General features: G+C 48.2%; 1 protein-coding gene across 3 annotated transcripts in view; it reads left to right on the top strand.

Annotated features, from left to right (window-relative positions):
* The window catches only part of LOC141266121 (1-phosphatidylinositol 4,5-bisphosphate phosphodiesterase gamma-1-like), a 275,329-nt gene that overhangs the window by 207,532 nt on the left and 53,995 nt on the right, over nt 1–13,802 (top strand). For all 3 annotated transcript variants that reach the window (XM_073680078.1, XM_073680077.1, XM_073680079.1), the window contains one exon: nt 5,162–5,362. In XM_073680078.1, the coding sequence (XP_073536179.1) occupies nt 5,162–5,362 (201 nt within the window). The remainder of the gene's footprint in view (nt 1–5,161; nt 5,363–13,802) is intronic.

Raw genomic sequence — 13,802 nt, 5'->3', positions numbered from 1 at the left:
GTGCACTTCACCGCCGGGTCCCCCGCAGATACAGGAGGTGCGGTCCGGGCCGGCATTACCGCAGCCATTACAGCTGCACCCGAGATTATAACCGGTGCCGGGGTCCCTGACCTTGACCCAGCATCGGATCTGCATGTGGGGGACCCCGACACCACAGCACTCTGCCGATGATGTGGCTCCGGCTGACAGCGCACCGCCAACACTGCGGGGACCGGCGACCGGCCGACAAGGTACCCACAGTCTCCACCCCCGAGGGTCAGCAAGTCAGCAGGCACTAGGCCGTCCCCCCCCTCTCACTGAGGGCCGGGCCTGGACCCCTCTTATTACCACCCGCCACAGAGCCACGCTCCAGATGACGACCTGCGCCCTATGTCTTGTACTCTCCCCGCTCCCTCCCACCGGACCCACTGCAGGGCCCGGGCCGGGGTGGGTAGCGGGCTCCACACAGCGGGACCGGGGGGTCCCAGGAAGGGGGACAAACACCAACCTCTCCTCCGATGTTTTCTTCCTTTTTTCCGTTTCTTTTCCCCCCTCCTGGTTGCCTCGTCCCCGCAGACCTCATCCCCAAACGTTAGGTGGGCATAATTTACTGGGGACTCGAGCTGACAGATCTGCTGCATGACGAGGCAACCCCCACTACTGCTGTTATCACTGCGGCTATCATCCGCATCACCCCCATCATCCTCTGAAATACTATTGTCTGATGGGAGTGGGACCTGCACTGGATCTATCCCGCTGTGTGTGGCCTGGAGATCACTTACCAAGCCCCCAGGTGGGTACGGTGCCTCCTCCATCTCCACTTGGTCCACCGCCTCCTCCTGGGTCGGACTCTGAGACCCCTCTGGCTCCTTTGCAGCAGCCATGTTGTGGAACCGATCCTCATTCTCCAGCTTTTCCCGAAAGGGCCCGCTGTTGTCCAATATGGCCGCTCTCCGGGCTTCCATGCCCTCGATGCATATCCCCAGGCTGGATATCCTGGCTGTTAGGGCAGACTTCTCTGTGCGGGAGGCTCTGTCTGCAGCCTGCCTCGCCTCCTTCATCTCCTCCGGAGCCTCCTCAGGGTCTTCCCGGCCTCCTCATACTCACAGAGGTACAAATGGATGCGGGAGCCATAGCTGGTAACCGGCTCTCGTGCGGCCCCAGTCCACCAATCCTTCTGCACCGCCACCGCTGCACCTCTGCAAGCAGTCACTCACTCTGCTCACCTCCGGGAGGAGACACCGCAGTGGCCCTCAGCCTTAGGGGCTTTGCAGCCCTCCTGGGTCTTCCTGGGCTCCTCAAGCTTTGGGCCTTGTTGGATCTGGTGACCCTCTTTGCCTGTAGCAATGAGCTCCCACCCCACGCCGGCTTACATTGAGGGGTGGGAGACAGGGACTCAACCCCACAGTTCATCCGCTAAACCCCTCTCTTCCCTAGGTCAGAGAGGGGGGGATTCCTGGATACAAAAAAACTGGTGGCTCCTATGGAGCAAACGCAATGACACACCTTCCTCCACAGACTACAGACTCCTAGAGGTGGCTGTATGAATCTGTATGTAGTGAGCTCCATCTAGTGGTGGCTGTATGAATCTGTATGTAGTGAGCTCCCTCTAGTGGTGGCTGTATAAATCTGTATGCAGTGAGCTCCTGTAGTGGTGGCTGTATAAATCTGTATGTAGTGAGCTCCCTCTAGTGGTGGCTGTATAAATCTGTATGTAGTGAGCTCCCTCTAGTGGTGGCTGTATAAATCTGTATGTAGTGAGCTCCCTCTAGTGGTGGCTGTATTAATCTGTATTTAGTGAGTTCGCTCCCTGTAGTGGTGGCTGTATAAATCTGTATGTAGTGAGCTCCCCCTAGTGGTGGCTGTATAAATCTGTATGTAATGAGCTCCCTCTAGTGGTGGCTGTATTAATCTGTATGTAGTGAGCTCCCTCTAGTGGTGGCTGTATTAATCTGTATTTAGTGAGCTCGCTCCCTCTAGTGGTGGCTGTATGAATCTGTACGTAGTGAGCTCCCTCTAGTGGTGGCTGTATAAATCTGTATGTAGTGAGCTCCCTCTAGTGGTGGCTGTATGAATCTGTATGCAGTGAGCTCCCTCTAGTAGTGGATGTATAAATCTGTATGTAGTGAGCTCCCTCTAGTGGTGGCTGTATAAATCTATATGTAGTGAGCTCCCTCTAGTGGTGGCTGTATAAATCTGTATGTAGTGAGCTCCCTCTAGTGGTGGCTGTATAAATCTGTATGCAGTGAGCTCCTGTAGTGGTGGCTGTATAAATCTGTATGTAGTGAGCTCCCTCTAGTGGTGGCTGTATAAATCTGTATTTAGTGAGCTCCCTCAAGTGGTGGCTGTATTAATCTGTATTTAGTGAGTTCGCTCCCTCTAGTGGTGGCTGTATAAATCTGTATGTAGTGAGCTCCCTCTAGTGGTGACTGTATAAATCTGTATGTAGTGAGCTCCCTCTAGTGGTGACTGTATAAATCTGTATGTAGTGAGCTCCCTCTAGTGATGGCTGTATAAATCTGTATGTAGTGAGCTCCCTCTAGTGGTGGCTGTATTAATCTGTATTTAGTGAGCTCGCTCCCTCTAGTGGTGGCTGTATGAATCTGTACATAGTGAGCTCCCTCTAGTGGTGGCTGTATAAATCTGTATGTAGTGAGCTCCCTCTAGTGGTGGCTGTATAAATCTGTATGTAGTGAGCTCCCTCTAGTGGTGGCTGTATAAATCTGTATGTAGTGAGCTCCCTCTAGTGGTGGCTGTATTAATCTGTATTTAGTGAGTTCGCTCCCTCTAGTGGTGGCTGTATAAATCTGTATGTAGTGAGCTCCCTCTAGTGGTGGCTGTATAAATCTGTATGTAGTGAGCTCCCTCTAGTGGTGGCTGTATAAATCTGTATGTAGTGAGCTCCCTCTAGTGGTGGCTGTATTAATCTGTATTTAGTGAGTTCGCTCCCTCTAGTGGTGGCTGTATAAATCTGTATGTAGTGAGCTCCCTCTAGTGGTGACTGTATAAATCTGTATGTAGTGAGCTCCCTCTAGTGATGGCTGTATAAATCTGTATGTAGTGAGCTCCCTCTAGTGGTGGCTGTATGAATCTGTACGTAGTGAGCTCCCTCTAGTGGTGGCTGTATGAATCTGTACGTAGTGAGCTCCCTCTAGTGGTGGTTGTATAAATCTGTATGTAGTGAGCTCCCTCTAGTGGTGGCTGTATAAATCTGTATGTAGTGAGCTCCCTCTAGTGGTGGCTGTATAAATCTGTATGTAGTGAACTCCCCTAGTGATGACTGTATAAATCTGTATGTAATGAGCTCCCCCTAGTGGTGGCTGTATTAATCTGTATGTAGTGAGCTCCCTCTAGTGGTGGCTGTATAAATCTGTATGTAGTGAGCTCCCTCTAGTGGTGGCTGTATAAATCTGTATGTAGTGAACTCCCCTAGTGATGACTGTATAAATCTGTATGTAATGAGCTCCCCCTAGTGGTGGCTGTATTAATCTGTATATAGTGAGCTCCCTCTAGTGGTGGCTGTATAAATCTGTATGTAGTGAGCTCCCTCTAGTGGTGGCTGTATAAATCTATATGCAGGGAGCTCCCCCTAGTGGTGGCTGTATAAATCTGTATGCAGGGAGCTCCCCCTAGTGGTGGCTGTATAAATCTGTATGTAGTGAGCTCCCCCTAGTGGTGGCTGTATAAATCTGTATGTAGTGAGCTCCCCCTAGTGGTGGCTGTATAAATCTGTATGTAGTGAGCTCCCCCTAGTGGTGGCTATATAAATCTGTATGTAGTGAGCTCCCCCTAGTGGTGGCTGTATAAATCTGTATGCAGGGAGCTCCCCCTAGTGGTGGCTGTATAAATCTGTATGTAGTGAGCTCCCCCTAGTGGTGGCTATATAAATCTGTATGTAGTGAGCTCCCCCTAGTGGTGGCTGTATAAATCTGTATGCAGTGAGCTCCCTCTAGTGGTGGCTGTATAAATCTGTATGCAGGGAGCTCCCCCTAGTGGTGGCTGTATAAATCTGTATGCAGGGAGCTCCCCCTAGTGGTGGCTATATAAATCTGTATGTAGTGAGCTCCCTCTAATGGTGGCTGTATAAATCTGTATGTAGTGAGCTCCCTCTAATGGTGGCTGTATAAATCTGTATGTAGTGAGCTCCCTCTAGTAGTGGCTGTATAAATCTGTATGCAGTGAGCTCCCCCTAGTGGTGGCTGTATAAATCTGTATGCAGTGAGCTCCCCCTAGTGGTGGCTCTATAAATCTGTATGTAGTGAGCTCCCTCTAGTGGTGACTGTATAAATCTGTATGTAGTGAGCTCCCTCTAATGGTGGCTGTATAAATCTGTATGTAGTGAGCTCCCTCTAGTGGTGGCTGTATAAACCTGTATGTAGTGAGCTCCCTCTAGTGGTGGCTGTATAAATCTGTATGCAGTGAGCTCCCCCTAGTGGTGGCTGTATAAATCTGTATGTAGTGAGCTCCCTCTAATGGTGGCTGTATAAATCTGTATGTAGTGAGCTCCCTCTAGTGGTGGCTGTATAAACCTGTATGTAGTGAGCTCCCTCTAGTGGTGGCTGTATAAATTTGTATGTAGTGAGCTCCCTCTAGTGGTGGTTGTATAAATCTGTATGTAGTGAGCTCCCCCTAGTGGTGACTATATAAATCTGTATGTAGTGAGCTCCCCCTAGTGGTGGCTGTATAAATCTGTATGCAGGGAGCTCCCCCTAGTGGTGGCTATATAAATCTGTATGTAGTGAGCTCCCCCTAGTGGTGGCTGTATAAATCTGTATGCAGGGAGCTCCCCCTAGTGGTGGCTATATAAATCTGTATGTAGTGAGCTCCCCCTAGTGGTGGCTGTATAAATCTGTATGCAGGGAGCTCCCCCTAGTGGTGGCTATATAAATCTGTATGTAGTGAGCTCCCCCTAGTGGTGGCTATATAAATCTGTATGTAGTGAGCTCCCCCTAGTGGTGGCTGTATAAATCTGAAAAGACATTTGTGGGTGTTTGTAACAGTAAGAGCAGATCTTTTAGTTTTTCATAGATTCCCCACTAACATCTTATAAATCATGTGATAATTGTTAAGTAGAGCAACTCAAAGATTGAATGAGGTGGACAATAAAGGGGTGTGATGTGTCCCCAGTATTTTTAGGGTATGCATATAAACACTGCACTCGTTTCCTATTCGTCTCTTCCAGGCGGTCCAGCCGCGTTCAGCACTGCCGCATCCATTCCAGACAGGAGGCCGGCACCACCAAGTTCTACCTGACCGACAACCTGGTGTTTGACAGTCTGTACGGCCTGATCTGCCACTACCGGGAGGTGCCGCTGCGCTGCAATGAGTTTGAGATGCGACTGACGGATCCGGTGCCCCAGCCCAACGCTCATGAGAGCAAAGAGTAAGTGACTGGCCCCCTGCCGTGTATCTAATCCCCTCCTGTGTGATACTGTCTGCTGAGCCGTGTATCTAATCCCCTCCTGTGTGATACTGTCTGCTGAGCCGTGTATCTAATCCCCTCCTGTGTGATACTGTCTGCTGAGCCGTGTATCTAATCCTCTCCTGTGTGATACTGTCTGCTGAGCCGTGTATCTAATCCCCTCCTGTGTGATACTGTCTGCTGAGCCGTGTATCTAAGCCTCTCCTGTGTGATACTGTCTGCTGAGCCGTGTATCTAATCCTATCCTTTGTGATACTGTCTGCTGAGCCGTGCATCTAATCCTATCCTGTGTGATACTGTCTGCTGAGCCGTGTATCTAATCCTCTCCTGTGTGATACTGTCTGCTGAGCCGTGTATCTAATCCTATCCTTTGTGATACTGTCTGCTGAGCCGTGTATCTAATCCTATCCTGTGTGATACTGTCTGCTGAGCCGTGTATCTAATCCTCTCCTGTGTGATACTGTCTGCTGAGCCGTGTATCTAACCCTCTCCTGTGTGATACTATCTGCTGAGCCGTGTATCTAACCCTCTCCTGTGTGATACTATCTGCTGAGCCGTGTATCTAATCCTATCCTGTGTGATACTGTCTGCTGAGCCGTGTATCTAATCCTATCCTGTGTGATACCGTCTACTGAGCCGTGTATCTAATCCTCTCCTGTGTGATACTGTCTGCTGAGCCGTGTATCTAATCCTATCCTGTGTGATACTGTCTGCTGAGCCGTGTATCTAATCCTCTCCTGTGTGATGCTGTCTGCTGAGCCGTGTATCTAATCCTCTCCTGTGTGATACTGTCTGCTGAGCCGTGTATCTAATCCTATCCTGTGTGATACTGTCTGCTGAGCCGTGTATCTAATCCTCTCCTGTGTGATACTGTCTGCTGAGCCGTGTATCTAACCCTCTCCTGTGTGATACTATCTGCTGAGCCGTGTATCTAATCCTATCCTGTGTGATACTGTCTGCTGAGCCGTGTATCTAATCCTCTCCTGTGTGATACCGTCTACTGAGCCGTGTATCTAATCCTCTCCTGTGTGATACTGTCTGCTGAGCTGTGTATCTAATCCTCTCCTGTGTGATACCGTCTACTGAGCCGTGTATCTAATCCTCTCCTGTGTGATACTGTCTGCTGAGCCGTGTATCTAATCCTATCCTGTGTGATACTGTCTGCTGAGCCATGTATCTAATCCTCTCCTGTGTGATACTGTCTGCTGAGCCGTGTATCTAATCCTCTCCTGTGTGATACTGTCTGCTGAGCCATGTATCTAATCCTCTCCTGTGTGATACTGTCTGCTGAGCCGTGTATCTAACCCTCTCCTGTGTGATACTATCTGCTGAGCCGAGTATCTAATCCTCTCCTGTGTGATACTGTCTGCTGAGCCATGTATCTAATGCTATGCTGTGTGATACTGTCTGCTGAGCCGTGTATCTAATCCTATCCTGTGTGATACTGTCTACTGAGCCGTGTATCTAATCCTTTCCTGTGTGATACTGTCTGCTGAGCCGTGTATCTAATCCTCTCCTGTGTGATACTATCTGCTGAGCCGTGTATCTAATGCTATGCTGTGTGATACTGTCTGCTGAGTTGTGTATCTAATCCTATCCTGTGTGATACTGTCTGCTGAGCCGTGTATCTAATCCTCTCCTGTGTGATACTGTCTGCTGAGCCGTGTATCTAAACCTGTCCTGTGTGATACTGTCTGCTGAGCCGTGTATCTAATCCTATCCTGTGTGATACTGTCTGCTGAGCTGCTGTATCTAATCCTCTCCTGTGTGATACTGTCTGCTGAGCCATGTATCTAATCCTATCCTGTATGATACTGTCTGCTGAGCTGTGTATCTAATCCTCTCCTGTGTGATACTATCTGCTGAGCCGTGTATCTAATCCTCTCCTGTGTGATACTGTCTGCTGAGCCGTGTATCTAATCCTATCCTGTGTGATACTGTCTGCTGAGCTGTGTATCTAATCCTATCCTGTGTGATACCGTCTACTGAGCCGTGTATCTAATCCTCTCCTGTGTGATACTTTCTGCTGAGCCGTGTATCTAATCCTATCCTGTGTGATACTGTCTGCTGAGCCGTGTATCTAATCCTATCCTGTGTGATACCATCTGCTGAGCCGTGTATCTAATCCTATCCTGTGTGATACTGTCTGCTGAGCCGTGTATCTAACCCTCTCCTGTGTGATACTATCTGCTGAGCCGTGTATCTAATGCTATGCTGTGTGATACTGTCTGCTGAGCTGTGTATCTAATCCTATCCTGTGTGATACTGTCTGCTGAGCCGTGTATCTAATCCTATCCTGTGTGATACTGTCTGCTGAGCCGTGTATCTAATCCTCTCCTGTGTGATACTGTCTGCTGAGCTGTGTATCTAATCCTATCCTGTGTGATACTGTCTGCTGAGCCGTGTATCTAATCCTCTCCTGTGTGATACTGTCTGCTGAGCCGTGTATCTAATCCTATCCTGTGTGATACCATCTGCTGAGCCGTGTATCTAATCCTCTCCTGTGTGATACTGTCTGCTGAGCCGTGTATCTAACCCTCTCCTGTGTGATACTGTCTGCTGAGCCGTGTATCTAATCCTATCCTGTGTGATACTGTCTGCTGAGCCGTGTATCTAATCCTATCCTGTGTGATACTGTCTGCTGAGCCGTGTATCTAATCCTATCCTGTGTGATACTGTCTGCTGAGCTGTGTATCTAATCCTATCCTGTGTGATACTGTCTGCTGAGCCGTGTATCTAATCCTCTCCTGTGTGATACTGTCTGCTGAGCCGTGTATCTAATCCTATCCTGTGTGATACTGTCTGCTGAGCCGTGTATCTAATCCTCTCCTGTGTGATACTGTCTGCTGAGCTGTGTATCTAATCCTATCCTGTGTGATACTGTCTGCTGAGCCGTGTATCTAATCCTATCCTGTGTGATACTGTCTGCTGAGCCGTGTATCTAACCCTCTCCTGTGTGATACTGTCTGCTGAGCCGTGTATCTATTCCTATCCTGTGTGATACTGTCTGCTGAGCCGTGTATCTAATCCTATCCTGTGTGATACTGTCTGCTGAGCCGTGTATCTAACCCTCTCCTGTGTGATACTGTCTGCTGAGCTGTGTATCTAATCCTATCCTGTGTGATACTGTCTGCTGAGCCGTGTATCTAACCCTCTCCTGTGTGATACTGTCTGCTGAGCCGTGTATCTATTCCTATCCTGTGTGATACTGTCTGCTGAGCTGTGTATCTAATCCTCTCCTGTGTGATACTGTCTGCTGAGCCGTGTATCTAATCCTATCCTGTGTGATACTGTCTGCTGAGCCGTATATATAATCCTCTCCTGTGTGATACTGTCTGCTGAGCTGTGTATCTAATCCTCTCCTGTGTGATACTGTCTGCTGAGCCGTGTATCTAATCCTATCATGTGTGATACTGTCTGCTGAGCCGTGTATCTAATCCTCTCCTGTGTGATACTGTCTGCTGAGCCGTGTATCTAATCCTCTCCTGTGTGATACTGTCTGCTGAGCCGTGTATCTAACCCTCTCCTGTATGATACTGTCTGCTGAGCCGTGTATCTAATCCTATCCTGTGTGATACTGTCTGCTGAGCCGTGTATCTAATCCTATCCTGTGTGATACTGTCTGCTGAGCCGTGTATCTAATCCTCTCCTGTGTGATACTGTCTGCTGAGCCGTGTATCTAATCCTCTCCTGTGTGATACTGTCTGCTGAGCCGTGTATCTAACCCTCTCCTGTGTGATACTGTCTGCTGAGCCGTGTATCTAATCCTCTCCTGTGTGATACTGTCTGCTGAGCCGTGTATCTAACCCTCTCCTGTGTGATACTGTCTGCTGAGCCGTGTATCTAATCCACTCCTGTGTGATACTGTCTGCTGAGCCGTGTATCTAATCCTATCCTGTGTGATACTGTCTGCTGAGCCGTGTATCTAATCCTCTCCTGTGTGATACTGTCTGCTGAGCCGTGTATCTAATCCTCTCCTGTGTGATACTGTCTGCTGAGCCGTGTATCTAACCCTCTCCTGTGTGATACTGTCTGCTGAGCCGTGTATCTAATCCTATCCTGTGTGATACTGTCTGCTGAGCTGTGTATCTAATCCTATCCTGTGTGATACTGACTGCTGAGCTGTGTATCTAATCCTATCCTGTGTGATACTGACTGATGAGCCGTGTATCTAATCCTCTCCTGTGTGATACTGTCTGCTGAGCCGTGTATCTAATCCTATCATGTGTGATACTGTCTGCTGAGCCGTGTATCTAATCCTATCCTGTGTGATACTGTCTGCTGAGCCGTGTATCTAATCCTATCCTGTGTGATACTGTCTGCTGAGCCGTGTATCTAATCCTCTCCTGTGTGATACTGTCTGCTGAGCAGTGTATCTAATCCTCTCCTGTGTGATACTGTCTGCTGAGCCGTGTATCTAATCCTATCCTGTGTGATACTGTCTGCTGAGCTGTGTATCTAATCCTATCATGTGTGATACTGTCTGCTGAGCCTTGTATCTAATCCTCTCCTGTGTGATACTGTCTGCTGAGCCGTGTATCTAATCCTATCCTGTGTGATACTGTCTGCTGAGCCGTGTATCTAATCCTATCCTGTGTGATACTGTCTGCTGAGCTGTGTATCTAATCCTATCATGTGTGATACTGTCTGCTGAGCCGTGTATCTAATCCTCTCCTGTGTGATACTGTCTGCTGAGCCTTGTACCTAATCCTCTCCTGTGTGATACTGTCTGCTGAGCCGTGTATCTAATCCTCTCCTGTGTGATACTGTCTGCTGAGCTGTGTATCTAATCCTATCCTGTGTGATACTATCTGCTGAGCCGTGTATCTAATCCTATCCTGTGTGATACTATCTGCTGAGCTGTGTATCTAATCCTATCCTGTGTGATACTATCTGCTGAGCCGTGTATCTAATCCTATCCTGTGTGATACTGTCTGCTGAGCCGTGTATCTAATCCTCTCCTGTGTGATACTGTCTGCTGAGCCGTGTATCTAATCCTATCCTGTGTGATACTGTCTGCTGAGCCGTGTATCTAATCCTCTCCTGTGTGATACTGTCTGCTGAGCCGTGTATCTAATCCTGTCCTGTGTGATACTGTCTGCTGAGCCGTGTATCTAATCCTCTCCTGTGTGATACTGTCTGCTGAGCCGTGTATCTAATCCTCTCCTGTGTGATACTGTCTGCTGAGCCGTGTATCTAATCCTCTCCTGTGTGATACTGTCTGCTGAGCCGTGTATCTAATCCTATCCTGTGTGATACTATCTGCTGAGCCGTGTATCTAATCCTATCCTGTGTGATACTGTCTGCTGAGCCGTGTATCTAATCCTCTCCCGTGTGATACTATCTGCTGAGCTGTGTATATAATCCTGTCCTGTGTGATACTGTCTGCTGAGCCGTGTATCTAATCCTCTCCTGTGTGATACTGTCTGCTGAGCTGTGTATCTAATCCTATCCTGTGTGATACTATCTGCTGAGCCGTGTATCTAATCCTATCCTGTGTGATACTGTCTGCTGAGCCGTGTATCTAATCCTATCCTGTGTGATACTGTCTGCTGAGCTGTGTATCTAATCCTATCATGTGTGATACTGTCTGCTGAGCCGTGTATCTAATCCTATCCTGTGTGATACTGTCTGCTGAGCCGTGTATCTAATCCTATCCTGTGTGATACTGTCTGCTGAGCCGTGTATCTAATCCTCTCCTGTGTGATACTGTCTGCTGAGCCGTGTATCTAATCCTATCCTGTGTGATACTATCTGCTGAGCCGTGTATCTAATCCTATCCTGTGTGATACTATCTGCTGAGCCGTGTATCTAATCCTCTCCTGTGTGATACTGTCTGCTGAGCCGTGTATCTAATCCTATCCTGTGTGATACTGTCTGCTGAGCCGTGTATCTAATCCTATCCTGTGTGATACTGTCTGCTGAGCCGTGTATCTAATCCTCTCCTGTGTGATACTGTCTGCTGAGCCGTGTATCTAATCCTATCCTGTGTGAAACTATCTGCTGAGCCGTGTATCTAATCCTATCCTGTGTGATACTATCTGCTGAGCCGTGTATCTAATCCTCTCCTGTGTGATACTGTCTGCTGAGCCGTGTATCTAATCCTCTCCTGTGTGATACTGTCTGCTGAGCCATGTATCTAATCCTATCCTGTATGATACTGTCTGCTGAGCCGTGTATCTAATCCTCTCCTGTGTGATACTGTCTGCTGAGCCGTGTATCTAATCCTATCCTGTATGATACTGTCTGCTGAGCCGTGTATCTAATCCTCTCCTGTGTGATACTGTCTGCTGAGCCGTGTATCTAATCCTCTCCTGTGTGATACTGTCTGCTGAGCCGTGTATCTAATCCTCTCCTGTGTGATACTGTCTGCTGAGCCGTGCATCTAATCCTCTCCTGTGTGATACTGTCTGCTGAGCCGTGTATCTAATCCTATCCTGTGTGATACTGTCTGCTGAGCCGTGTATCTAATCCTCTCCTGTGTGATACTGTCTGCTGAGCCGTGTATCTAATCCTATCCTGTATGATACTGACTGCTGAGCCGTGTATCTAATCCTATCCTGTGTGATACTGTCTGCTGAGCCGTGTATCTAATCCTATCCTGTGTGATACTGTCTGCTGAGCCGTGTATCTAATCCTATCCTGTGTGATACTGTCTGCTGAGCCGTGTATCTAATCCTCTCCTGTGTGATACTGCCTGCTGAGCCGTGTATCTAATCCTATCCTGTGTGATACTGTCTGCTGAGCCGTGTATCTAATCCTCTCCTGTGTGATACTGTCTGCTGAGCCGTGTATCTAATCCTCTCCTGTGTGATACTGTCTGCTGAGCTGTGTATCTAATCCTATCCTGTGTGATACTGTCTGCTGAGCCGTGTATCTAATCCTCTCCTGTGTGATACTGTCTGCTGAGCCGTGTATCTAATCCTCTCCTGTGTGATACTATCTGCTGAGCTGTGTATCTAATCCTATCCTGTGTGATACTATCTGCTGAGCCGTGCATCTAATCCTATCCTGTGTGATACTGTCTGCTGAGCCGTGTATCTAATCCTATCCTGTGTGATACTGTCTGCTGACCTGTGTATCTAATCCTTTCCTGTGTGATACTGTCTGCTGAGCCGTGTATCTAATCCTATCCTGTGTGATACTGTCTGCTGAGCCGTGTATCTAATCCTATCCTGTGTGATACTGTCTGCTGAGCCGTGTATCTAATCCTCTCCTGTGTGATACTATCTGCTGAGCCGTGTATCTAATCCTCTCCTGTGTGATACTGTCTGCTGAGCCGTGTATCTAATCCTATCCTGTATGATACTGTCTGCTGAGCCGTGTATCTAATCCTCTCCTGTGTGATACTATCTGCTGAGCCGTGTATCTAATCATCTCCTGTGTGATACTGTCTGCTGAGCTGTGTATCTAATCCTCTCCTGTGTGATACTATCTGCTGAGCCGTGTATCTAATCCTCTCCTGTGTGATACTGTCTGCTGAGCCGTGTATCTAATCCTATCCTGTATGATACTGTCTGCTGAGCCGTGTATCTAATCCTCTCCTGTGTGATACTGTCTGCTGAGCCGTGTATCTAACCCTCTCCTGTGTGATACTGTCTGCTGAGCCGTGTATCTAATCCTCTCCTGTATGATACTGTCTGCTGAGCCGTGTATCTAATCCTCTCCTGTGTGATACTGTCTGCTGAGCCGTGTATCTAATCCTATCCTATGTGATAATGTCTGCTGAGCCGTGTATCTAATCCTCTCCTGTGTGATACTATCTGCTGAGCCGTGTATCTAATCCTCTCCTGTGTGATACTGTCTGCTGAGCCGTGTATCTAATCCTATCCTGTGTGATACCGTCTGCTGAGCCGTGTATCTAATCCTATCCTGTGTGATACTGTCTGCTGAGCTGTGTATCTAATCCTCTCCTGTGTGATACTGTCTGCTGAGCCGTGTATCTAATCCTCTCCTGTGTGATACTGTCTGCTGAGCCGTGTATCTAATCCTATCCTGTGTGATACCGTCTGCTGAGCCGTGTATCTAATCCTATCCTGTGTGATACTGTCTGCTGAGCCGTGTATCTAATCCTCTCCTGTGTGATACCGTCTGCTGAGCCGTGTATCTAATCCTCTCCTGTGTGATATCGTCTGCTGAGCCGTGTATCTAATCCTCTCCTGTGTGATACTGTCTGCTGAGCCGTGTATCTAATCCTCTCCTGTGTGATATCGTCTGCTGAGCTGTGTATCTAATCCTCTCCTGTGTGATACTGTCTGCTGAGCCGTGTATCTAATCCTCTCCTGTGTGATACTGTCTGCTGAGCCGTGTATCTAATCCTATCCTGTGTGATACTGTCTGCTGAGCCGTGTATCTAATCCTCTCCTGTGTGATACTGTCTGCTGAGCCGTGTATCTAATCC

This window comes from Phyllobates terribilis, unplaced genomic scaffold (genome assembly GCF_046119375.1).
Source record: "Phyllobates terribilis strain yellow unplaced genomic scaffold, ASM4611937v1 Scaffold_4__5_contigs__length_816908805, whole genome shotgun sequence".
In the NCBI taxonomy this organism is placed as follows: Eukaryota; Metazoa; Chordata; class Amphibia; order Anura; family Dendrobatidae; genus Phyllobates; species Phyllobates terribilis.
The sequence above is the reverse complement of the archived record's forward strand: the minus strand, read 5'-3'. Positions and strand labels throughout refer to the sequence as shown.